Source organism: Alosa pseudoharengus, unplaced genomic scaffold, assembly GCF_046254945.1.
Source record: "Alosa pseudoharengus isolate Yale_2024_CS ecotype anadromous, Long Island Sound unplaced genomic scaffold, YU_APseudo_1.1 YU_APseudo_1.1_scf_2, whole genome shotgun sequence".
In the NCBI taxonomy this organism is placed as follows: Eukaryota; Metazoa; Chordata; class Actinopteri; order Clupeiformes; family Clupeidae; genus Alosa; species Alosa pseudoharengus.
Genome location: NW_027468663.1, coordinates 18,687,301 through 18,715,130, shown reverse-complemented (window position 1 = coordinate 18,715,130; position 27,830 = coordinate 18,687,301). Strand labels below are relative to the sequence as shown.

Sequence of the window (27,830 nt, the reverse complement as noted above, 5' to 3'; positions counted from 1 at the left end):
ATGTTACACAATAATTATAACAATTGCCATTTCCCTTATTGGTTCTAATACCTTTTTATTAACAATTGATGATATCAAGACCCCCGCCAATATCAAGACATTGTTATAGGCTACAGTAGTCACTCACTGTTATGCAAAATAATCATGTGTTACAAACTGGAAAACGGTAAATGATCAAATATCTCACCCCAGAGAAAGGGAGTGCAGAGGTGAGATGATCTCAGTAAAGTAAAGAAACCTGATTACAAAGAATTGGCAGTAAAACAGACTTGACTTGAGTTGCAGAATACCATGGAATTATGAAATACCAAATGTTCAGATTGGCCATTATTTCTGAGAAATTGTGCACTGCCTTCTTTCTCCACCCTTCCTCTTGTGTAGCATTTGATCAGTGCACTTTTTAAGTTATCTATGGTAGTGCTTAATTACTAGCTACTACAAACTACTCTTAACTAGAATACATTGTAAATTAATTTGTACACATAACAGAATGTTATGCCCCATGTTGACTCTTGTCTAAACTCAAATGCCCAAGAAATTACTTCCAAACTATCCCCTGAGATTGGGATTTTTTTTTTCTTTTCTGCACACTGATATGGCACAGATCCTCCCATGTACTTCTGCAAGCCCCTTTGAATGGCCTTCCATTATGAGAATGTGCTGATCATGTTCAGCAGGCCCCAGATGGACCCAACTCACCTTTCAGAAAATCATTCATAACCAGAACAGCAGCAGCTATATGCCAGCAACAAAAAAGACAGCAAGCCAGATACAAAACAAGAAAACTTTTATTCTCTTCCACCCACCCAACCCCCCTGGCGTGTCACCCTTCTCCCTATAATGCAGTTCATACAAAGGTAATGGTTGCTTGTTTTGCTCTGCTCAAAAATGGAGGGGGCAGCAAAAATAGCTGCTTCTGTGTGTGACATGACAAACAGACCTCTGATTATGGTCAGAATTTTGGTTCCATGCAGAAAATGTTACAACCAAAATGGTCAGCGTGCTTAATATGACATGACCTGAAAAGATAGCCCTCTCCTGTCCTGTCATTCCTGCTAATTAAATGCTACTGCTATGAGTATACATTAAACTTCAGGTGATACTTTGTTTGTTTTTTCAGTTGCTAGTAAACACTGAGCATTTCCTAACCCTTACACATCAAGTTAAAGGGTGAAACATGTCAACATCAGACACTCACTGTCACTGGCTTTAGCATGAGTGTTTATACCAAGTTTAATGAGGCTGTTCCGAGGCTGACTTCCTAAAATGCTCACTAACAATTGCTTACCATCACATAGGGTTTAATGATACCATTTCTGCAGGTGAAATGCAACAAACTTATGCTGGGAGGACATTCATAGCACTTCATGCAAATGAGGAGGAGAGAGATATGTTTAGGACATGGCTTAAAAAAACACAAAAAACAAAAACAAAATAAACCTGCCAAACATTGGTGCATTTACAGGTGTGCATATGTTTCCCTCTTAGATCGATCAAACATGTTCTAAAATGTTATGGAGTTGATAAAAGCATACAGAAGTCATCAGCATAGTGAAAAGGTATTTCTTGCACTCTTAAAAAAATTATATCCTTAATGATAAACAACACCAAACCAAAGCTTGATCCCGAAGGTATTCACAGCCTGCATCGTGGCCTGCTATGGTTGTTAACTAAGATATACAGGTATCAGGCATTCTGAGGGTCCTAATTAATTTACTTGGTCTAAATTAACTCTTTACGCAATGCCACTTTCCCATAAATTACATTAAAGAGGAAAAAGAAACCTTGAGCTTAGCATGACCTATGCAGAATTGAACATATAGGTATTTTAAGACAGTATGGTATGTCAGTGCAAGAAAATATCCAAAGCAAAGATCCAAACTGGAGGATGTGATGTTGACACTGGCACATCAGTAAAGTACTGTAACATTGGATTATGTTTGTTGGCATGTCATCATATGATATATTACCTGTTTTACTGGTGAGCCTTATGAGACCATGATGTATAGTCTTCAATTTAAGCTCTGTCTTCAGTAGATGCAGTTTGGAATTGTGATGTACAAAAACGCTTTTCATCAAAAATGCTACGTTTTTTTCTTTTCTTTTTTCCAAATATTTACCACTTTTTCTGACATTAAAAATATTGATAAAAAGACTGAGATTGTTTAGTTTTTCCTTCTGACCCATGTGATACGGTAAGTACTCCGTCATCCTTCAGTGCCAGCTGCTTCAGTAACTCATTGTTGCCAGTGTCCTTGGCAGAGGGGGGAGATGAACACTGTTTGACCTAAGAGCTGGGACCCTGTGTGTCTGTGTCTGTGTGTGTGTGTGTGTGTGTGTGTGTGTGAGAGAGAAAGAGTCTCTAGGCTGCCTGGAAATATGTACGTTTGTGTGCATATGCTTGTTTTGCGATGCAGACTTTTGCACCCTCTGCTGCTTGCATACGTTCATGGCGTCTGAGCCTTCAGTCCTGGCACCTTCTGTGTGCGCTGTGCTGTCCGCCCGCCCGAGGATTGGCGTCCTCTGCCATGGTGGTCCACCAACCATGACCACCCCGCCACCGGAGCCACTGAGCCGGTCAGTAGTAGCCAGAGCCTGGGAAGAGGGGCCAGGTGAGTGGGCTTCCAGGGGGAGGCCAGACGGGTCTCTCCCCCGGTATGAGAGAGGGAGGGAGGGAGGGAGGGCCGAGGGGGGGGGGGGCTCCATGTCCACAAATGGGACACCTCACTCTCTTTCCAGTTACCAATAAATTAAAAATCATCTTAATAAATAGCCTTGCGCAATCAACACCCCCCTCCCCACACACACACACACAAACACACATACGCGCGCGCACGCGCACGCACACGCGCACACACACACACACACACACACACACACACACACACACACACACCCCTCCTAAACCACTCAAGGAGGGGTGTGGGAGTTCAGGCTGGCATTGAAGGATTGCCAGCCCTCGTCATCAAGACTTCTATTTCAGTTCACCGTGCTCCATTTCCCCTCCCCTCCCCTCCTCCCCCCAATCCCAAACAGCTCAATCATGTGAGTGGGGGCATGTCTGTGTGTGCATCTCAGTCTATGCGGTTGCCACAGATGGTGAAACGGTCAATCTCCAGCAGGTCTTTCTTGGGTGCTCTGTGTTTGAGTTCCATTCCATCCTGTCCAATGTCTTTCTCCTCCGTGTCGTCGGGTGTGGTGAGGAACTGGTCTGATTCGCTGCTGGGCAGGTGTGGGGCGGGGCATTCCTCCTGGTGCACTGGCTGAGTGGTGATGGACGTGGACACCTCCTCATCAGCTGGGTCGCCTACACATCAGCCAATCAGGAAAGGAGTCGTCAACATATGCTCTATTAACTAACTCTTTTATACATTATACTTTATACATTTCAATGAATCAAAGCTGTGATCAACTTTAAATTGTGTACACAGTGTATCCTAAAAACAGAGAAGGCTAGAGGATGTAATGTAACGCCTCAATACCCAGCAGGATATATTGACAAAAGAGTCCCTCACACTCTTTGAAACATGAAGCCCTTTCATAAAGCCTTTGATCAGCAGCACAGAGTCAGAGTGATTAGAGTGTGTGAGTGTGTGTTTGCTGTGGGGTGGTGTAAGGTGGTGTGTGTGTGTGTGCCCTTTGCTTCTGTTCTATGCTGACTCATCAAAGTCATTTTGATGCTGTGTGTGTCTGTTTGTCACAGTGTTTGTATGTAATTTGGGGGGGGGGGGGGGGGGGGGCTGTTTGTCTGAGTGAGCATGTGCATTTGTGTGTGTGTGTGTGTGACAGTGTTTGTATGTGGAGGTGTGTTTGTCTGAGGGTGTCTATATGTCTGTGTGTGTGTGTTTGTCTACGTGGATGTGGCCTGTGCTGTCTGTAGTGGGTAGTCGTGTAGGAGGACCTGGGGGCGAGTCTGGGGCAAGAGGCAGAGGCTCGTACCTGCAGCAGAGGCAGAGATGGGGGCAGGCACAGGGGCAGGAGCAGGGGCAGGAGCAGGGGCAGAACAGCCAGAGGAGCAAGAGCAGACAGGAAGAAGAAAGAAGGGAGGAGGAGGAAGAGGAGCAGGGAGAGGAGGAAGAGGAAGAGCAGGAGGAAGAGGAGAGGTAACGCAGGAAGATGAAGAAATCTGCTCTGATAAAGGAAGAGAAGAGAGAGGAAGAGGACGCCCTTGAGGGTCTGAGAGGAGATGAGGAGACCGAGGATGAGCCAAAACGGAGAGAGAGAGAGAAAGAAAGAGAGAGAAAGAGGGTGAGAAAGACAAAGAAAATCAGAGGTAGGGATATGAGAGGGTAAAGTAAGGAGAATGAAGGAGCAGAACACACACAGTAACAGATGAGGGTGTAATGGCACTTAAAATAAAATAAGAATGGCCGCAGGCAGGACTAACCAACACACTATGGGAGCGGACGAGATGCCTAACATTCAGGGTTCTTGAAAGCAAACACACACAAAGCAAGCCGGTAGGAACACAGCACCAACTTGTCCCCGTGGTTTGGACATGCACCCGTCCAGACTTTTAGACGTGAGGCACACCAACCACAGACAAATTAGTCAATGTCAGACCAACTAGCAAACGAGACCAATCCAATCCAAACCAGGTCTTAAATCCACACATGTTTTTTAGTAGTCTGTTCTACTCTAAGGGAGACTGATATATATAATTTTGCAGGGTTAATCCGAGAGAAGCTTCTGAAGCTTTCACTGTGTTTTTACATAGGACACATATGCAGTCATGGTGAGACGTGCTTATGTGAGAGGCACATAAATCACACATAACTGGATCCCAATCACTACTGGGCTTAGCATTCATTTACTGATTTTGTTTTTGGTCTTAGTTAATGTGTTAGTATGAATGTGCGTACTATTGATAATGCTATATGAACTTATCATTTGACTAACAACAAATTAACATGAAATTCTCTTTGGTGTCAAGAAGATATTGAGTGTGTGTGTGTGTGTGTGTGTGTGTGTATGCTACTAGTCATTCAGTAGTTGAGGAGTGGTGTGTAAATGAGTGTGTGTGTGTGTGTGTATGTATGTGTGCCACTAGTCATTCACTAGTTGAGGAGTGGTGTGTGTGTGTGTGTGTGTGTGTGTGCTACTAGTCATTCACTAGTTGAGGAGTGGTGTGAGTGGTGTGTGTGTGTGTGTGTGTACCTGGCGGGCTGCTGGTGTGCTTGGCTCGGTGGGCTCTGCTGGAAGCTCTGCTGGGGGCTGCTGAGGGCGGGGTCTGGAAGAGCTTCTCCTCCATGTGGGCCTCCTTCACGTACAGACAGGACTTCCCCAGCAGCACAATACTGTTCAACACCTTCAGGGTAATCATACTGGAACCACACACATACACAGGCAAGTTGACAAGGACCAGCAGAGTAGGACTCAATATTTCCAACGGCAAACAACCCTGGCACACACACACGTGCACACACACACACACGCGCGCACACGCACACGCACACACACACACACACGCACGCACACACACACGCACACACACACACACGCACGCACACACACACGCACACAAAGCCTTACCCTAGGTAGAATAGCAGCACACACACATAGGACAAGGACCCCTGGATCTTCACGGAGCTAGTCACTACTCGGATGAGCTGCAAGAATACAATCACACACAATCACTTCTGCACTAACATTCGCCGCCGATATGTGATACAATAACATCTAGATTAGACACAGCTCTGGGCATTAAGTGGGTCAGAGAGGTTTCAGGGGGGTCATTAAATCCTGAAAATCGCCAGTAGAGAGTGGGCCTATCTGCTTAGCCACAAGAGAAGATGGAGGATGTCGTCTCACCAGTAATGCCAGTGGAAGGGGAATGAAACCCATTCTCCTTGACACGCTGTCACTGTAGTCTGTGTAGGCCTGGAAATCACACACACACACACACACACACACATGCACACACACACACCAACAAATCAACATACATTACACAAGACCCTGTTTAATCCACTTGCACGTAATCTTCTTTCCTTATAAGTCCCAGACAGCAGACAACACAGATAGATAATTATGGTGGTCATACATAATACATAACGTAACATTACGTCTCCATTACAGATTTTACACTTGCTGATCAACAACAAGTCCTTTGATGGCCTATAGTACAAGGAAAGACTATAGGAAGGAAATATCAGGTGCATAGACAGAACCTTACAACCTGTACTCACTACAGCTGAAAGATAGAGAGGGGACAGGACAGAAGAAGGGCTGACCATCATTCAACTGTCCTTACTACAGCTGAAGAGGGAGCAAGACAGGCCATAGAAGAAGAAGGGCTGGCCATAGACCGCAACAGTCCCGTCCACTGCTGATTCCGGAAGTAAGAATTCCATACAATTTCTCCATTGACAACTGGAGTATAAGCCATAAAATATCATAACCCTCCATGGTAGACTTAAAACTATCTACGACATGATTAGAGACGCCAAAAGTTAATGGCACATCAACCTTGTTTTGAGAAAAAACATTTTTATTCGCGATTTAAAGGAAAAGTACTACACTACCCAAAATCCTCAAATGTAAAAGCAGAGCCTTTGATTGGTAGAGATCATCTTTGCTATGGCAACATTTATGCCACTTTTCCTGTGCCTGTTGTTTTGTTACTCGCTGGAATAAAGATGGATACCAAGGCTGTCAGAACTGATGTGTGGCTGTCCGATAAAAACAGTTTTTCTCATCTTTGAAAGTTGAATTTACTCAATGGAAGCGGTAGGAAGTTAGTCATCTTCTTGTGTGAGATTAAAATAGAAGCATGTTAAACAATTGTTAGGCTGCAAATGTTTTTTCGAAATGAGTACATTTGGAAAAGGCTCATGGGATAGTAGTTCGTTCACTTGGGAATTAAAATATGGACACAGTCTTGTCACGTCGTAGCTGGTTAGCTTAAGGCGTGGTCTAAAATGGATTTGAGATATACAGATTTTTCCAGACGTAGATTGTAGAAATTAAGGGGAAACTTATTTCCGCAAACTAAGCTCTCTCGGAGGAGGGGCGGGACTGTTGCGCTCTATTAGAGAGGGGATGGATGGAGGAAGGGCTAGCCGTTATTCAACTGGAGGGAGGGAGAAAGAGAGGGAAAGAAAGGAGGGGGAAAGAGGGGGAACAAAGCAAGAATGGAATAAAGGGAAGGAAAGGGGGGAGAGGAAGAGGAATCAGATGGAGGACAACAAAGCTGAACAACTCACATTTTTTTGCCTGCTGCTGACAAGGTCGAAAGCCAGACTGGCTCGGTATTCACTGTAGACCTGCGGAACACACACACACACACACACACACCACACCCAACACACTTCATCAGAACACTGAGGCCACACACAGGTAGGCAGGTACATGCAGCAGCTGATAGTGACATTTTGACCAGAGCGAAAGCGAGCCCAGAGCAGCAGGCTGCTTGAGTGACCTTAAAGAGATATGCAGGAGAACCTTTGAAGGGCAGCTCAGACCACTGACATTTTGGAGTGTTCAAGAGGAAAGAGAGTAAAGACTCACAACACACACACACACCATGCAGCATATAAGGATGCAGCCTGGGACATGGGAATATTTTGGACTTGAATGGCAGAATGCAATCTGACGCGAGACGTGAGTGTGTGGCTGGATTTGGAGTATTTCTTAATTGCCCAATTTCTAGCATTTCTGTTCTGTTGCTAGGCCACAGGGAGGGAGTGAGTGTGAGGATATGTGTACATGAGTGGTAAAAGTGTGTTCTCTCTCTCAGTCCCTCTCTCTCAAACACACACACACACACACACACACACACACACACACACACACACACACACACACACACACACACACACACACACACACACACACACACACACACACACACACACACACACACACACACACACACACACACACACACACAGTGCTGATGCAATTAGGTTACTATGACACTCAGAACAGAGTCTGGGGATTTTCTGCCCTGTTTTTCCTCAGCGATGAGACAAAATGCTTCCCATAAATAATCAAAACCCTTGAATTAGTGCAGAGATTGTCTGTGTGTGTCTGTGTGAGTGAGAGTGTGTGTGTCTGTGTATGTGTGTGTGTGTCTGTGTGAGTGAGTGTGTGTGTGTCTGTGTGAGTGAGTGTGTGTGTGTGTGTGTGTGTACACTTCTCCCTCACTGGAGAGCGCAGGCTGTGAGTCACATCAGAGTCCACCTCCATTCATGCGTCGGCAGGCATGATGCTGAACCAGCTCAGTATGGCTCCCACTCATTCATAGCCACTGACGCACTCTGGCAGTCACTCAGTCAGTGTCTCATGAGACCCACGATGAAGACCCATACAAAGCCATACATGTGCCCATGAATGAGTCAGTCACACAAATGACGTTTTACTGCCGCTCATGGATATTAATGTGAAAATGCAACAGGCGGTCAGTGCCGACGTATCATCTCTTGATGCTTGACAATCACTGTCCTCTCAAACGGCGTGAGAGAATCAGAGAGTCAAGAGGGTTTGTCTTAAGACCTTTGGATGTAAAAACCGGAAAAGGCAAATCAGAGGGTTTCTCCTAAGACCTTTGGGTCAGTGGAGTAGGAGGCAGAAATTGACTGTGACACTCCGGGACTTAAGGGGTTCTAATCCCATCAGGGATGGAGGGGAGGGTCGGGGGCCATTATGTAAGGGCTTCTCAGCACAGTTCAGGTACTGGGCTTTTCATTCTCTAAATGTGTGGTGTCTACCACACTTGGGAATGGTCATTTCTGGTCAAAAAAGCTACAGCTTTCTCTGCCAAAGCCATCAGACATCTGTGCACGGACATAAAGGTGACATTCTTAGCATTTGCTCTTTCTGGACTGTGGTCAGAGAGAGAAAACAACCTCCTCAGTTGGACCACAGGCTACTGGATACTTCTGCGGTCCCTGGTCTTGTCTTTATTATTATCCAACATACAGTAAGCAGCTGGACTAGAAACAGGGTTAGGATTACAGCATCTGCCTTCCATCAAAGTTACGAGTGACGTGATCGTTGTTGAAGTGCGAAAAGAGGCTCGGTGAGTCAGTGACACAGGGACACAAAGGGGCAGAGAGAGGACAGTGGCCCTGGACAGACCAGAAAGGACAGAGACGGTGAGAGAAGGTGAGAGGGAGAGAGAGAGAGAGAGAGAGAGATGGAGAGGGAGAGAGAGAGAGATAGAGAGAGTGTGTGTGTGTTGACACAAATCCCACTGCCACTAAGCCACTGTAACACTGCAGAGATCCTACTGGGCTAATCACCCAGAGATATCACAACCCCTAATCCATCCCCCTCTCCTCTCCTCTCCTCCCTCATCTGCCCAATCTGAGCCTTGTTTACACCTCTCCGCCATGCTCCAAAACTCCCCTCTGTTAAAGTGTGTGTGTGTGTGTGTGTGTGTGTGTGTGTGTGTGTGTGTGTGTGTGTGTATGTAAGTCGATGTGCTCATAAGGACCACAGTGCCGGCTTTCCTACCATTAGTCCCGTGAAGAGAACTGTGCTTGTGTGGGGTTTGGGTGCGTACCCTGCGGCCGGCTACGCTGCGCCACTCAGCCACTCAAAGGGGACTTGGCCAGACAGTGCTCTTTGTCCCGATGCGGAGACATGAGCAGCCATTTGTGGCTCTGGAGCAGTAACGTAAGACCTTGAGACCTGCTTAAGCAGCCTGGCCGCCCAAGAGAGAGAGAGAGAGAGCATGGCAGTGAATGCACTAAAAGCAAAAGCCCGCAAGGCACTCTACGCCATAAAAAGAAAATTTCTCAAAATAAACATCCCAATTACAATCTGGTGCAAAATATTTGACAGTATAATCCAGCCTATTGCGCTATATGGAAGTGAGGTTTGGGGTCCACTCAGTATGCATAACTACAAAAAGTGGGACAAGCATCCAACCGAAGACCTACATGCAGAATTCTGCCGTTCAATACTTAAAGTTCAATCAAAAACACCCAATAATGTTATGTAGGGCAGAATTAGGCCGTTTCCCATTGGCTTCACCAATACAGAAAATAATCTTACAATTCTGGATGCACCTGTAAAGCAGTCCCGAGAACTCCCTCCATTTTGAGGCACTGACAAACCCAAGAGATGAACCCTGAAAAGAGTCCTCTGAGCCAACTGGTGCTGAAGCTAACTAACTTAATAACAACAACTAATACACATCAAGCTGTTTCCCAAACAATCAATTAGAGTCAACAAAATAATGAATCAAGCAAAAGAAGAATATTTAGAACATTGGACAAACCAAAAAGAGAATATAAATTGGCGAAGGGCCCTCTGCTGCCCTAGCAGCACAATTTATTTTGAAATGTGAGGATCTGAGGGACTCAACCTGAAACATACTACATACACATCACGCACACACACACCATCCTATTATTACTTTTGCTATTTACGTCTGTTAAAAAAAAACTAAAAAAAACGACCTGTCTGTGTTAACAGACACTTACATGTTCCTGTGCACAGATATGTGTGTGTGTGTATATATATATATATATATATATATATATGTATGTATGTGTATGTACATGTATATATGTGTACTCATGGACCTACACACGTGCACACATGTGTGAGAGAGGTGGGAAAAAACAAACAGATTGGTGAGACAGAGAGGCAGATAGAAAGGAAGAGACGGAAAAGAAAATGAAAGAGGGAGGTAGGGAGGGAGAGAGGGGAAGGGAGGTGTTTGTACGGGTGCCCTGCTTAGGGTGGAGTGGGGTGGGGTGGAATCCAAAATCCTGTTGCCCTAGAGGCAGATTTAGGTCAGTGGAGCAGCCTGGCCATTCTAGACAACGTGAGAACCGGGAAGACCTTTACCAACCGCCCCTGAGGGACAACCTGTTCCTTTGGTTCAAGGTGCTGTTTTTTGTTTTGGTGTGCTTACATTAAGGAGGTGGCATGCTGTGTGTGTGTGTGTGTGTGTGTGTGTGTGTGTGTGTGTGTATGGTGTGTGTGTGTGTGTGACCTTGAGGGAGAGAGAGAGAGAGAGAGAGAGAGAGTGAAAGAGAGAAAGTGAGTGATTCAATGAGGGTGTGGGCGAGTGTGTGATTATATTCAGGACTGACACCATTTATATCGCTGACTGGGAGCTTCTTCTACTGCTTTTGAGGACATGCTACACCCTGTACACAGTGTCAGATTTAAGAGAGGGAGAGAGGAGGGGGCAGAAGGAAGAGAGCGAGAGAGGGGGTAGATAGAAAGTGAGAGATAGAAAGAAAGAGAGAGAGAGAGAGAGAGAGAGAGAGAGAGAAAGAGAGAGAAAGAGAGAGATGGAGAGAGATGGAGAGAGAGAGAGAGAGAGAGAGAGTGCACCAGGGTGAGTGAGTGCATGAATGTCTCCTATCCCTAAAGTCCATCACCTGACCCCTTCATGCTGCATGAACACTAACGTTGTGGTCCCTAGAGTACTCACATCAGCTGTGATGTCATTGAACTTGGTGATGAAAGCATGTTTGACCACGTCCACAGCCATCTCCGAAGCGATGACCATGCAGACATCAGGGAACAGAACCCATAGGTGATCTGTGGTGAGCAAAGTCATCACAAAACAAAACAACGGAAATATGATCACTGAAATGAATTACTGTGACTATGGAAAACAATTATATCAAAAGTGTTTTTACTTAAACAGTATACAATACAACAAAAATTGGAACCCTACTTGCAGAAATGAACGACAAATTAATGAGCAGAGATACTGACTGACTAAACAATCCCACTTAAACTCGCTGTTTGAACAGGATAATCACCTGGGTTCCAAGAGAACTGCTCCATGTTCCGTAGACACACGATCAACAACAGGACATAGTTGGTGAATCTTTCCTTGATATCTATAAATAAATAAATAAAGTATATATATTATCTGTAAGCGTGGCATTGTTTACTAGTTGAGTGATTATCAGGCAAAAAAATGACAACAACATCAAACTTAAAGGAGAAATCCAGCCAATTTTAACACGGAGCTCAGTTGATGGAATACTGTCGGTAGGGAGGTGTTTTATAAAATAAATGCAGACATAAATTATGAGATGTAGCCTACAAATGAATAGATGAATGTACAGTTTGGTCATGAAACTAGTTATCAATACATTCAATTATGTATTTCTTCATTTTTTTCTGTATTTCTTCATTTATTTATTTCTGTCTTTCTATTTATCTACATAGGCTATGTATTTCCACATTGCTTGATTCATCTAGTTTTCCATTTCCACATTGCTTCATTTATGTAGCTAGGCTATTTCTACATTGTTTAATATATTTAATTACGTATTTCCACATTTTTTAATTTATTTACTGTACATATTTATAGTACATAAATGAGGTAGCAATTAGGTAATTGCAAAAATTAATTAGGCCTACCAGTTTGACCAAACTGTAGATACATGTATTTTTATTTGCACCTAATTTTTTCTGCATTTATTTATTTATCTTGTCATTTTTGGTTTTCTATATTCCATTCAGTAGAGTGCAGCTGCAGCTCTCATTTGGAGCTTCCATGTTGTTACAGTCATTCATGAATCATCGTTATTTTGGACATAAACTTTATATGTGGTCTCCATGGAAATGGGAAAAGGCATGATATCGACTTTGTTATGGACTTTAGGCTACAGGAAGCAACAGAGGGAAACTGTTCCTTCACAATGATTGGGTTGAACACCCTGTTCATGTTGCACAGCACTTGTCAGGACATATTGAGCCTGTTAGGAGGCACAAAGGTACAGTTTAGAACATGCCCCCCGTAAGGTAGCTTGTAAGCACTTTGGCTGCTTTAGCCGCTAACTGGCTAACTTGCGTCAGACAGCACCGATTTATTTCACGTTTTTTCTGGCCAACAGTATTCCGTGAACATGATGAACGGAGCTCCGTGTTAAAATTGGCCGGATTTCTCCTTGAAATGAGAGTTCAATATAGCTTGTAAGCGTCATAGGTCATGTTATAGTGATGATTCTTTGTCACTAAATATAAACTATGGCCTATTTTCTTGGGTTCAACAGATTGTTATGTTTGTGAATAAATGAATCAACCTGCGCTTGATGGATGAATTAATAAAGACAGAGGGATGTTTATTTTTGGAGTTTTTTATTGTACTGAGGAAACCTCATTTCCACATCAAAAGGTCTAAGAGTGTAGATGAGATTCACACAATACTCCCCCTAACTCCATCTGTACTTGATGTGTGAGCAAAAGAGTCTATGTGTGATGTGTGTGTGTGTGTATGTGTATGTGTGTGTGTGTGTGTGAGAGACTCACCACTGTTTGACATCTGGAACAGGTTGTTCTTCTCAAACTTCTTGAACACACTCCCTTTAATCTCTACAAACTGCATAGACAGACACATGCGCATTTATAAAGGCAAACATTTCAAATCACAACCATGAGATTTTTAAACAAAATGTTTTGCAAGAGGTGAAGTTTTTTGCTGTCTGTACCAACACAGTTCAACACACTATATCTCTATCGATCACCAGCAAATGTGATGCACCCAAGCCATCAACCGTGATAAAATCAGCACTTAAGAGTGTTGAACACATTGATCTATAAATATAACATATGAAATTTGGTATTAGTGAAAATAACTTTGGTCCACTATTGAGTTTTATCATCAGTGAAGATAATGATGTGTGTGTGTGTGTGTGTGTGTGTGTGTGTGTGTGCACTCACGTTGTTGGACATCATGATGGTGAGCAGGGACTTATTATGGGAGTTGAAGGCCACGTTGAGGGTGGTGGCCTGCACCATGATGAGGATGGCATGCAGGACTGACGACACACGCTCAGGAAAAACAAACGATCCCAGATCACATTTAACACACATAAGCTGCTCTCAGAGGACCTGAAACCTCTACTTACATCCCTGCCATATCTTTACACCATATTAAAACATCTGGCCTCTGTTGCCTTTGCCAAATGTGAACTCATTTGCCATGTGTACACAAACTAAAATGTAGCATGAAAAAATCTCTTCTCACCATGGTCTTTCCAAAATCTAAAAGTTCTTTAGTTCTTATGAGCACTCCTCAGAGCTACCAATCCCCATGCATTAGAAGCCCTTAAAGATAATCTAAAAAGATGCCTCAATTAGTGATTTCAAGGGATTTACCAAGGACTTTTTATGCTGATATTGTATAGATACATATGAGATGTGGGTATTTATCTTCTCTTTTAGATAAGGATACACACATAAAGTACAGCCATCAGGAAGTGAGGAATGACGCCAATATGTGCCCTCTTCCTCTCCTTGGGCTCTGTGGCCGTCCAGTACAGGGCATCTAGGATGTCCTGGCCAAAGGATGAGAACAAGCGGTCTGCCACCTGAGAGAGAGAGAGAGAGAGAGAGAGAGAGATTTACATTAGGTATAGTATCATTAGGTATAGTATCGAAAGACAATAAAGATGCAACAGAATCACAGAAATTGCTCTTAAAGATTAAAGATGCCCCAGATATAGATATATTTCTCCGCTATTGGTCATAATGAACATATGTGCTGTTCACAATACTGCCACATGGTGTTGCTATTTCTATCTCTCCCTATTACCCTATGATTGGCCCCCCAAAACACTGAGAATTGAAACAATTAATCGATCAGTAACTTCTGCTGTTGCAAATTTACCTCACATTTGAGTAATAAATCTGAAGACCAGATATTTGGATCAGCAAAATTAACAATTGGCTTTATTGATAAATAAATTTGAGTTGAACCGGTTGCAACTGAATCCGTGGAGAGTGACAACATCTTTCATACCTTTTAATTCTGGCACAGATATGAACTAATTTCATTTCCCAGAAACTATGCATCCCCCCCACCTACAGTACGAGTACAGCCTACCTGACCATTTCAGTATACACTACTCTTAAAACATATCTATCAGGATGTGAACTACCTGTAGTCCGGCTCCACCCAGTGTTGGGTCACCCTGACCCAAAAGGCTCTGTTCCTCCTACAGGCCTATTCCCCTCACACTCTGGCTTTACGTTACCAGTTATTCTGAAGTCACACTTATGAAGAGTAATGGAACTTTAAATGAACTCGATATCATATTACATGATAACCACCGTGAATTATGAATTGATATGATGTATTGTAACCTTTTGATGACCACAGGATATATGCTATTAAACCATTTAATAATTCTCTTACACTTCAATGTACTTTCACATTACAGTATATCACATTACATTTGGCTGACGCATTGGTAACCAAATCGACTTACAACACGATAGACAGTTTAAGCTTTTTAAAACCGAAGCACTTTGTTCAAAATGCTGCTTGTGATGCTGTGCGTACCTCCAGCATGTTGTAGATGATGTAGAGCTTGATGACCGACTGGCCCCGGATCATGTGGTACATCATGGAGTAGTCCACATAGTGCATCATGGAGTAGCACAGCACCATGATGACACCCTTCAGCACGTCACACACCTGGGCTGGCTGCAGGATACGGGATCCACTGTGTACACGTATGCAGACACACAGAGCCAGATGTACACACACACACACGCACACACGCACACGCACACACACACACACACACAGACACACACACACACACACAGACAGACACACACAGCTTGTACAAGTTAATTTGTGATCTGTTGAACATCACTATCTCTGTAGTTACACCCATACCAATTTTAAGAGCCATCTGTGTAACATCAAAATCAATTCGACAATTAAAGCATGGAGCTTCTCATTCAAAACTATTTAGACACAATGCCAATCTGTTAGTGCGCTAGCAGACTACAATGTCAGCTGCACTGTGAATATTAGCCAGATTAGTTTAAACACCATGCAAAACGCCTTTCGATGAAGAGCACCCATCGTGTGAGCACTTCATTATAGTTTAATTAGTGTTGCAAGACAGATAACACAACTCTTTCAAACACTCATTAGCTGTAGTGGACCTTATGAGTGATAATAGTTTTTAGTGTCCTCAAGGCTTCAAATCGGGCCTGGCTGTTTGTTTACAACAAAAGACTGCAGATCCAGAAAGGCATCATTAACATCAACACATCCACTCACACTTCCATTACATACTCTCTCACGCAATCCTGCTAAGAGCTTAGCTGCCAATCTGTCACTGGGAGCGCAAATCAAATTGCTGAGCTGGGATCAGCTGTAACGTTTTCTGCCACCTGGGTGACCTTTGGTAGACAGTGCAGCAGAAGCACACCACACATCAGGACAACAGCGCCATCTACTGGTGAATCTCCACACGTGGTCAGACAATGCAGAAACATACACTCACAATGACACAATGGTCAACTAGTGAATGACATGGGCACTATTTTCTATGTCTTATTGTGCGTCTATGGCAATGCTTATGCTTGTGCTTATGTTTTGTCAATTATTTCAATTTTTTTAGTTTTTGTTTGTGTATTATTATTATATTTTGTCTAATATTTACTGCACATTGAGCTTGGGAAAATGCAATTTTGTTTTGCAGTGCACTGTTATTGAATGCCAATAACGTTTACTTTGACAAAAGTGTCAGTCTCATTTCCAAATCCAACAGGGTCAGATGCCAGAGGAAATTCAGTTGTCGGAGGGAATTCGGTCTGGATTCGGTCCACTGAGAAGTCTCTATGCCCGAACCAGAGATGTTCTTTTAGGCGGACTTTATACCAGGACGAACAGATGAGCACCAGTTCCGTAGTCATCCACCACAACCTGCGCTCACTTGAGCTGACCTCATTTACAATGAAAAGTCTGCCGCTAGAGAAGTGAGATGTGAGATTGGTCAAGGAGAAGGATGTTTTTGCTCTTCTCCCTGTGAAATTCACATATTCTCGTTGCTCTGCTTCGACAGGTCTACCCAATTGCATGCAGAGGCCTTTTTTTTTCTGTATCGGTTGAAACACGCTCCATAATCAAGTTTGAATGGCATGATACCAGACTTGAATTCTTGAACCCGGGGAACACTGTGACTTTCACATAAGCATATGACAGCGTAAGGCGTGCCAAATCTTACAGCGTAAGAGTGCCAAACAGCTGCAATCATAAGGGTGGGTGAGTGAGTGTGTGTGTATATATGTATGTGCTGTGTGCTGTGTGTGTACTGTATGTGTGTGTGAGTGCCTGCCTTTGCAGTAGTGTGCTAATGCGTTACAGAGGGAGCTTCAGATCAAATATTTCTCTATGTTAGTATGAAGCTTCTGCTAGCCAAACAGCAGTGGTGTCTGCAGAACATCTGTGTGTGTCTGTGTGTGTGTGTGTGTGTGTGTGTGTGTGTGTGTGTGTGTGTGTGTGTGTGTGTGTGTGTACGCAAATGGTTGGGGTGATGGCAGCCAATCCCAAGCGGAGTGGTTTGTGGGCCGAGTGTGAACATTCGTTAATAGAAAGCGCTCGTTGGCGGAACAGCTTCTGAGCATGTTTACAGTACCTGCTTTTTCTGCAGTAGGGGCATATATTAGCCCTGCAGAGATACACACACGCACACACACAAACACACACACACATTGAAATGTAACCCAATTACTGGATCTTATCAGGGCCAAAAACAGAGCTTAGTAAGATTTGAGAGCAGAGGAGAGGCAGAGTTGGGTTAAGTCTACCGAGTCGTTTTAGACACCAATTCTGCTCCACATAGAGCCAGTAAAACTCTTACTATGTCTGTGTGCATTGATACATATGTCTTGTATTGTGTGTGTGTTTGTGTGTTTGTGTGGTGTGTGTGTGTGATGTGTGTGGTGTGTGTGTGCGTGTGTTTGTGTGTGTGTGTGTGTGTGTGGGTGTGTGTGCATGTGTGTGTAAGTATTTCTGTGTGTATTGATACATGCATATGTCTTGTATCGCGTGTGTGTGTTTATGTTTGTGTGTGTGTGCGGGGTTTGTGTGTGGTGTGTTTGTGTGTGTGTGTGTGTGTGTGTGTGTAAGTATTTTTGTGTGCATTGATACATGCATATGTCTTGTATCGTGTGTGTGTGTGTGTGTGTGTGTGTGTGTGTGTGTGTGTGTGTGTGTGCGTGTGTGCGTGTATATGTCTGGTGTGCACCCTGGTATATACAGTACATAAGTCTTGTTTTGTGTGTGTCTGCCTGTCTGCATATGTGTCTAGTGCAGGGGTCGGCAACCTTTTCTCTTAAAGGGGCCATTTTTTTTACCAGAAATAAAATTTAAAAAAATGTATGGGGCCGCAAAGATATTGGAAGTTTGGAAGCATTTAAAAGAAATCAGTTTAAACATCTCTATCTTTGTTTGCCTCAGGAATATGGTACTCACCATACTCTGCATTTATGCTGTATTGTACAGTATAATATTTCACTAACTGTTAATATGTTATGTTATGGGACAGCTTGAAGTTGAACAACTATATGAAATTGCTAGAGATATTTTATAACTTCCATTTTTAGAGAAAGCCAGGGAGCCACTAGAGAGGAACCGCATGTGACCCTCGGGCAGCAGGTTGCCTACCCCTGGTCTAGTGTGTGTGTGTGTGTGTCCTAGCACATGAATAATGATCATGTCTCTGTGTATCGCGGCCATGAGTCGGGTATAAGTGTAAGGGGTCCACGTGTGTGTGTGTATGTGTGTGGTGGGGAGAGATGGGCATAACTGTAAATGACACATATGCATGTGTGCGCGTGTACATGTCTGTGTCTGTGTGTGTGTGAGTTTGTGTGTGTGTGTGTGTGTGTGTGTGTGTGTGTGTGTGTGTGTGTGTGTGTGTGTGTGTGTGTGTGTGTGAGTTTGTGTGTGCGTGTGAGCGAGAGGGGAGTACGAGTGTGTGGGAGCACATGGTCTCACCTGAGCCCACAGCAGGGCAGTGTGAGCAGCCTGATGAGGGCCAGCAGCACTCTGAGAGGCAGCAGAGTGAACACGTACAAGAACGCGTCCAGACACAGGAAGAAGCCAAACGTCATCAGCTGCACCGCCACACAGAGTGAGATGGGGGGGGGGGGAGTGGCAGAGGGAGAGACAGAAAGAGGAATAGAGAGAAAGGAAAGACAAAAGTTAAAATTTAAGTATTAATCGTTCAGAGAATCTCCTCACACTGTGCGCTATATTGTGAAATTCGAAGAATCAAGAAAATTCAACAAATTTCCCGAAGGTATGAACAACATCAGTGCCATTTCTACCCATGTTCACATAAGCAGGCCAAATTCCACATGCAACATAACACTACCATGCTACAGTGTTGCTTTGTGCTAACTCCCAGCCCTTAAGAAGCTTACCGGTATATCAACTAGCCCTCAGCCTGCTCCTACTCAACCAGTACCTTTGGAAAGATTCGTAGTAGAGAATCTCGCCCCATTCCTCCTGAGGCCAGTTTTCCCGGCCTGGATTCCCCCACTCCAGAGCTCTTTCAGTGGGGCCTGGGAGCTGTGGGACTGGGGGAGGATGGCTTTTCTTCAGAGAGCTCCAGCAGGATGAGTGCTCCTCAGAGGAAATACCAGCTCACCCATGCATGACTCAGGCACTCAGCTCTAACCTGATTGGCTGGATGTGACTGGTCCCTGACTTATGACCTCTTCACCTCAGCAATCAATGAGCCTTTGCTTGTGACAATGGACAAATACCCTCAATTAATAATCAAATAAACAAATAATCTCAATTCGAAAAAAGAAGAGAGATATATTTTTTGGTCTTCACAGTAGAAACTTTTAATTGATTTAACAAACCGGACCACCAAAATATGTGATCCCTTGTGTAAGAAATGAATCCTGCCGAAATGTATGAGTGATATCATTTCTCCAACTAAGTTCTGATGGCAGCCAGGTGAGGTGTGAAACACCAACGATCATAGAATAGGTTTTGGGGGTAAGCCACTAAAAACCATCCCAGCCAAAGGTATCATATACATAGGACAAAAGGCTATCTGGGTAGAAGCCAGATTAATTTGCATTGAGACCAGCATATAATGACTTGAGTTGGTAACTTTTAGGGAGTTCAGGCAGACAGGACGAAGGAGAGAGAACTCCAGAGAATATGCCGAGGACAGGCATAGGTTGAACCTTTGTGAACTCTTGTGAACCTTTCTACCATTTTACACTGGAATAAACCATTTTGCTGTATCAATCCGAAGAAGAGAAAACCTTTTCTATTTTTTTCTTACACTTGCATGGAAAGTAATGTAGATTGATGTGAAGCTCACTTGTTCGTTCACTTCATTATGATGCTATTTCAGAGTTTTCCACATTATAAAGTCTTAGGTGCAGCACCTAAGTGTTTTTGCAGAGCCCCTATGCCAAATGAACATAAAAAGATATGTAGGTGGTAGATCAGAATGAACATGCAAACCACAGTGAATGTGGCCTATTTTGCACAGACATAAGAGTAAAGTAAGTAGTAGCTTGGGCTCAGCGAGGCTGGCAAAAAGAATGACCTGTCAATCAATAAGAGTAGATACGGGTTTGTGCGATTGCTGCATGATGGACACATTCTCTGGCACTGCTGACAGAATGTTTAAACATGCTCTTTGAAAAGGAAACTAAGCCCTCTGCAAACCTCAGGAAAACTCTGGATTTGCTCGTCTTTGTCTCCCTCTAGTGAATGAAAAACTACAGCACATGAAAGAGAAAACATGCATGTGTCATGCATAGACTAGTGTCTGATGTATGATGGCAGAAAATGATACATTCCAATGAGACATACAGTAAGTGTATTATACAGAGAAGGCATGGGTAAGGTTGCATCTGAAGTGCCTCTGATCATGCAGCAATATAATAGGGGTTTCACAATTACAGATTTTTACTAGTTGACAATTTTTCTCCTAATAGTTATAGACTAGTCGACTAGTTCTACAGTGCTAGTGCTAACCTTATTGCTAGTGCTAGCTGTTGGCAATGGGTGTTTCACCTTTAGATGGTTATCCATAGCATACGTATTCTTAATGTACATTAGTACAGCTGTAAACAACTTATATGTCACTGTGGAACAGGTCTCACTTTCGGTGAAGCTCTTCCACACATAGGATTGTCTAGTCTGTTTGGCCTTCAGCCATTTGGTCCACAACTAGTTGACTGCTGCCTACAGCAGCGATTTAGTGATTTTAGTTGTCAACTACTTAACTAGTTAATGAAACCCCAACAACAAGCACAGCCAGAGTCATACTTTTCATGTATTTATATAATTCCTCTCCTTTAACTAATAGAACCTAAACCTTTACATAAATAAAATGATTTGCAACAGTCAGGGCCCATATCATGAGAGCTGGTGAGAGATGACATATTGTAAGTACACTGTGCTCCTCAGGAACTGCATGTTCTTTCAATCCATTAGAGGCTGTTACATAGAGTGGACATGTAAAGTCAGGTTTATGCATGTGGAACTGCAAGGAGTTCACACCATTTGATTCATGACTTGCCAATGTAAACACAGGAAGCTTGGCCTTGATTTCTATTGGTGGCCCTACTACACCGATTGTTTATTGTTCATTAGTAAAAACATAACCTATTTCCAAGCTAAATTTCATTTGCATTTTCCCACCGTGGATCATTTAAGTCTACTATATTCTTGACTTGACCAAATAATGACAAGAGTTAGCCAAAGTTAAATCCAAGTGTTATGTCCAAATCTCCTTTGATCTGTGTGGATGTTGGCCCAGGCTGACCAGGAATGCGTAGCGTAGCACCAACCTTTTCCAGCTCTTTGGGGATGCGTAGGCAGGTGTAGACCCTCTCCCTGCGCTCTGTGTATTTGGCCTCATTGTGTTCCAGAAAGTAGCCTCTGGTCAGCTCAGCACTGATGAACCGCACCAGGGAAAGATCTGCATTCGAAACCAACAACAAGACTGTCAACAACCACAAACAAACAAACAAACAATGCATCATTGCAAGCACACAATGGGCTTTTCCACAGCTCCTATTCTATGCACATGTCATTTACTCTTTCTCTACCCGCCTCCCTCATACACACAACTCAGTTCTCTCTCTTTTTCTCTTTCTCTCTCTATCTCTCTCACACACACACACACACACACACACACACAAACACAAACACACAAACACACAAACACACAAACACACACACACAGTTCTGAAGAGGGGAAGACACTGGGGTCAGTCAGCTGCATCAAAAAAGAGGTCAGGAAGATAAGATATGCGTATGTTTCTTGAAAGCTCTTTGCTCTCGATGACATACTCAAGTCAGATCTGTGACAGAGACAAAGACACAAATATTTATGTCTTTGTCTCTGTCATTTGTTGTGGATGCTTTGCTTTTTTTGTGATGTTCCTTCTGTTTTGTTCTTGTTTTTTTTTTTTTCTGTCAATTTAATGTCTGTCAATGATTGTCTGTCAATGTAATGTTTTTTGTGTTTTGTTTCTGTTGGTGATTGTCTATTTTTGAAGGGCAAAATGTAAAAATGCTAAATAGTAGTGCAGTAGAAGAAGACCTGTCATAATGATTGGATTGTAAATGAAAGCACTACATTTAAATAAAGTAATAATAAAAAAAAAAGTCAGATCTGTGGACAGTCAGCACATATTTGCAGGAGACGGTTCTGTGCACACACTCAGTCTGAGAACTAGCAGGCACTGCTTGACTCTATTATGGTCCTAACCAGGAGATAAAAAAAGCTTTTGCTTTTAATGTGAACATCTTCATGCACTCAGATCAGCAACAATCCCCTAGGTGAAACAAAATCTTCCCAAGACAATTATAAGAATTACAATACCATTCACAAGACCATTTATAAGACCTTAATAAATTCCCAAGGCCATTTCCTTGATACGTAAATTCTCACTCGGCTTCACACTGATATCTACTGGTTTCATGCAACCTGTTATAGAAATAAAAACAAAATGTGTGCTGATGTAAACCAGGTTACCCCTGCTACTAGCCCTGCACCAGTTGTGGCATACTGACATTTGACATTTCAAAACTAATCCACAGTTTCAATGTTCATGAGTTCACATGACCTCATCACTATGCGACAGAGATTACAGCCCGGAGACAGCTAGCCTCCTTAAATATGTGGATTCGTTTTTGAAGTCGCAATGCTGTAACCCTTCATTCCTGACCTCTGGGCAACAGTTCACCTGCACTTTCAGGAGCAAGGTACTAGGCCTACCTTTTCCTTACTTAATTCTCACATGTTTTGCACACAAACTGAGGCTAATCATCTGGAAAACAGAATACAGTGTTTTACTACTATAAGAATGTAAACGAGAATGTAGCATAAAGTGCTGAAACAAACATAAATTTGCACAAACGAAGGGTGCTAAATATTTTTCGTTATCAAATAAAAATATCTTTGGGCCATACAGCTAAATACTAAGCAAAACTTGCCGTAACAAGGTAGTAACCTATTACACTACTTAGCCTACATGTATGACACAATTCCTAGGAACAACACATAAACTTGTAGCAATATGCGACACTTCTTGTCAAGGCAACGCTTTATTCAGACAAAAGCGGAGGACACCAACATCATTACAAAGAACACACAAGGGTAGACGCTAACACACGCTATGCACAAAGAGGGTAGTCACATTCACGCCGACACAAGGATAACACAGGAGGGAGAACCAGGAAGGGGCTTCATGCAGACCCGTACACAACACACATAATCCTTAAGTAAGGTCTAAAACACAAACATTTAACCTTCACAATTCCCCCAAATACCGCCGCACAGCATTCTGGGTGTTGTCAGCAATCAGTCCAAAACACATCGACACTACAACATTTTCAGTTTCTTTCCTTTTGCTAATGAATCGTTTTCGAGTAGGCTAACCAATAGTTTACAGGCAGAGTTTGGGTGATCACATAGTGTCCTCTGCAGCAGGCGGCTTTGGATATGTAGCGTGTAGACCCTACAGTGAACTGGAGCAATAGATGGGGTAAAGGCTGCAATCTGTTCCCTCATCCAATGACATTTGAGTTTGGAGAGAATAAACAGCACTGCTTTGGCATTAAGAATAGTGCAAAACCAATCTGCTACTCTAAACAACAGATGATTTATCAACCAGTATAATAAACTACAATGAAAAAAGGTTGTAGCCTGTTACTTTAAATTAAATACACAAAACACATTAGGCATGAAAAAATGAATAGGCTAACTGGTAACATTTTGGCTTCCTGGCAATTTTGGCCAGCAATAGGCTAAATGCATCGTTTAAATTCCACATCAAGTGTTTACAGTCAATCTGACAAGCAGGAACAAATAGAGGACATATGCCTAACACCGAGGCCATTGAGTGGCGTGCGTTTCGTCCGTTCATTGCCAAATTGGAATGCTTAAAGAGATGCTATGCAACAGCTTTTGCTGCTTTTGCTACTAGGCTATGCAATAGGTCATGCACTGGGATATGCACTAGGTTATGCACTATACGCAGTTCTGTGCAAGTTATGCACCATGCAGTTCTGTGCATGCTGAGGTCCTGTGAAAGTTAATTACAACATGCCATTATTTGATTACTGTATCAGCCAAAGGCATGAGTTGCCATGCTAGCAAATCTAATTCAATGGCAATGTTGTTTGTTATCTTTTTTCCAGTAGATTTTTCAGTAGTGATATTTCTAGATTTTGACCAAACACTCCCTACTGCTGCATTAAATCCCACATCGAAGTTATATCAATGTCTGCTTCATACACTCTCATGGCTCTGAAACGAGTCCTGTACTCTACAGAATGGTTACAAGCGTGTCCTTGGGTGAACCTTTAACCTGGTGAGTGTCAACCACACACAGCAGAACTCTGCCACTCCTCTTTCCTGTTACAACCACTCAGTAACCTACATAATAACCCTAGGAAATGACTTCACAAGGGAAAGGGCAATAATTGACAGACTGCATGACAAGGTGGCAAATAGAAGCAATAAATGAGCGATAACATGAGCATCAGAGAGCTGCTACTGTTTTCTCTCAATCCTCCCTACAGACTGCCTCCAGACTACACTGTAAAGGGAACTTCATTTTGTTCCTTCAATTGATCCTCAGTGGTGTAAAATTACACCATAGCACGATGTTGGTGCTCATTCATTTCAGCAACACTGCCTTAGTATTCACCTTTCCAGAGAACATCACAAATGATAAAGTCACTGCAAAGTTTATTGTGACAGACTACCCATATGTTTTAGCATCATATGAGGGGGGAAAAAACCTAGTAGTGGGTCTAATAGGCTGGCTTGGACTCGATGCGTTACCTCAAATGACCCTGCGATAGGCTACTTGTTCTGTCGCTCGCTCGTCAACGGTAGCTATGTTGGCTGACATACATTTATAGGTTATGCTTTCAAGGAAAAGTTAGAGCCTGTTGTTAACCTGTTTGCTACAACAGCTTGATTAAATACAGCATAAACTACACAAAGGAACCAGAAAGAAATACACTCCGAATATCGTTATCATGTTCAGAGTCGACGTAATATTGGGGTAAAATCATAACAAAGTTTCTAAAGGTATGTGCAGAGGATAAGCAAATTACATTAAAATAGTGCTAGCAGCTAATGTTGTTATTTCTGGAGAGGCAGACGATTACATGAACAGCTGTCTGACTTTCTCACATCCACGTAAGCCAGACATGTTGACATCCACAGCTGGATGAAAGTTAATTAATGACGCACTATCATTACTGATCTAGTTATTCAGAACACAGTTTACAGCTACCTTAAAACATTCATTGGCGTGTAAACTAGCCATATTCGACGTCATTTGTTTTTGGTTATGGTTAAGCTAGTTATGCTAGCTAGTAGCAGCTAGCTTGATAACAAATACACTGGTCTACTTTAACGTTCGATCCTGTTATGCAATCTGCCACATGATTATTTGAGGCTAACTTACCTGAGGGAAAACACTGAAATAGATCATGCATGACATTTAAGCTTATGCCACACTGTCACATTTAAGTAGCCAGTTTGTTATTTCAGGCTAGCATAGAATATTTGCTAGCAACTATGTTGTGACAGCTCAGTGTGCAGAGTCTAGCTAGCTGTGATAGCGATAGCTAGCTGGCGTTTTGGTGGACGCAGATTGCCCTCACCAGAGAGATTACGCTTCTTGTCCTTCTTATTGGCGTTTCTTTCATAGAATCCCAGGGTCTCTGTCACTTCGGAGGGGCCACCACTCTTTTCGGACCGGTTGGTGTTGTTAAAGGCCCTTTTCTCCCTCTCCTTATCCTCATTCTCGGTTTCTTTTTCCTCCCCAACGCCAGCCGCTACCGAGTCCGCCATCTTCACTCGTTCGCACCGAAATCAGCCGACAGACACAACATACCGAAACGTCACTGGGAACCTCAGCAGCAGGACTACATTTACCACAATGCAAAGCCCATAGGTGCGTCCTACTTTTGTTACATAATAAAATAACGTTATGCGATTTAAATTCAGAGAAAATGCTGGTAAAGTAGGCTATGTTGTGGTTTTATGTTTTGATGTCATTTTTCTTGATATTTTTCTTTTTTTGTGGGGAACCTTGTAACAAACACACACATTTACTACGCACACACACACACACACACACGCACACACACAGATCAGATAATCTGAGTCATATGGCCTTGAGTAACTTAGGCCTACTCAGTCTCTGCTAAAAGATGTCAGGAAACCAAGAGACTATGAAATTCACAAATTTCATGATTGGGAAAAATATGAATTAGTTCCTCCATTCACAGCTCACAACTTGATCCAACCTTGTTCTCGTTAGAGAGTTATCAGACTTATCAGAGAGAGAGAGAGAGAGAGAGAGAGAGAGAGAGAGAGAGAGAAAGAAAGAAAGAAAGAGAGGGAGAGAGAGAGACTATTAATTATTTGAGTTGTATTCAATACACCCACTGATTAGTTTAAATTTACAAAACACATGGCTAACTGATGTGACATTATTACGTTATATTTTATTTTAGAATGGGTACCCTCCCTTTCTTACTAGCTACTATTGAGCAATGTCAAAAGGTTTTGAGGCTAACTGAAATATAGGCCTACTGCCTATTTTCCTTCAGAGGCAACCAGCGGTAATACAGAATATTTTTCACTAGAGGGCAGCCTGCTACAATACATGATGTGAGTGTCCTACAATCTGGATGGCTAGCCCTCAGCCAATTCCAATTTCCATTACATGTGGAAAAAAATGCTTTCAAAAGAAACTCATAGGGTAGGGTTTGTCACCAGTGAGGCTCTTCTAAACAGTCAAAGCTCAAAAAGTCCGAATGACAAATGCACTCCTTCAAATATACCAGTCAACACAGAATCAAGACCAAAGGAGAGTCATGGACAACTGTCAACTAAACACAGTTTATTAGCACAAATAAGAGCAAAGCATACATGAAACACACAAGTGTTGACGGACATAGATATCTGCAGGTATATTCCATTTTGGGTTAAAATAATGTGATAACAGATGTTTGAAATGTACTTGGCATCATAACAAATGTAGAAATATACAAACAAGGTATATGCATGAGTGCATGAACAATGGAGGGGGACTTTGAGGTCATTTTTTAGCAGATATGTTCAAACATGAAGTATAACACAACTAAGGAACAGCACATCCCACATAAGAGAAACAAAGGTTAAATTCAGCTGCCCTGTGTATGAGTCTGTTAATATCATTATATTTACATAATGAACATGTTATATTCCCAACCTAAACAGCACTAACATTTTGGAATCATCAGCATTGCCATGCAATACAGGACCTTGCAGTGTGTGTGTGTGTGTGTGTGTGTGAAAAGAAATCCCTTTGATATCACAGCACCCTTGCACCAATTTACAGCCCTTATATTTAACCCCAACTTGATATTGGCTATCCCACCCAAACCTGATTTTATGGTTCTCACCAAGAACACAACGGCAGTCTACATAGATGTTAAGGTCATGCGTACGTATGGCATGCATCCCTTACACCAGGATACTAACTCCAACCAACCTCATTCAACATTAAACTAAAACACACACACACACACACACACACAC

General features: G+C 42.7%; 1 protein-coding gene across 2 annotated transcripts; it reads right to left on the bottom strand.

Annotated features, from left to right (window-relative positions):
- Positions 1-770: 770 nt before the first annotated feature.
- On the bottom strand, positions 771-26,108 carry tapt1b (transmembrane anterior posterior transformation 1b). 2 transcript variants are annotated; one of them, XM_076294015.1, is made up of 15 exons: positions 25,904-26,108; positions 21,562-21,692; positions 18,731-18,849; positions 17,367-17,399; positions 15,272-15,434; positions 14,162-14,297; positions 13,648-13,745; positions 13,237-13,306; positions 11,736-11,816; positions 11,399-11,508; positions 7,206-7,265; positions 5,812-5,880; positions 5,533-5,609; positions 5,158-5,324; positions 771-3,307 (listed from the first exon to the last, which is right to left on the bottom strand). In XM_076294015.1, exons 1-15 carry the CDS (start codon positions 26,091-26,093, stop codon positions 3,075-3,077), a joined length of 1,737 nt encoding a protein of 578 aa, XP_076150130.1. In that variant the 5' UTR covers positions 26,094-26,108; the 3' UTR covers positions 771-3,074. The 2 variants fall into 2 exon arrangements, with proteins under 2 accessions (XP_076150130.1, XP_076150131.1); XM_076294016.1 differs by lacking the exon at positions 17,367-17,399.
- Between the last annotated feature and the right edge of the window lie 1,722 nt (positions 26,109-27,830).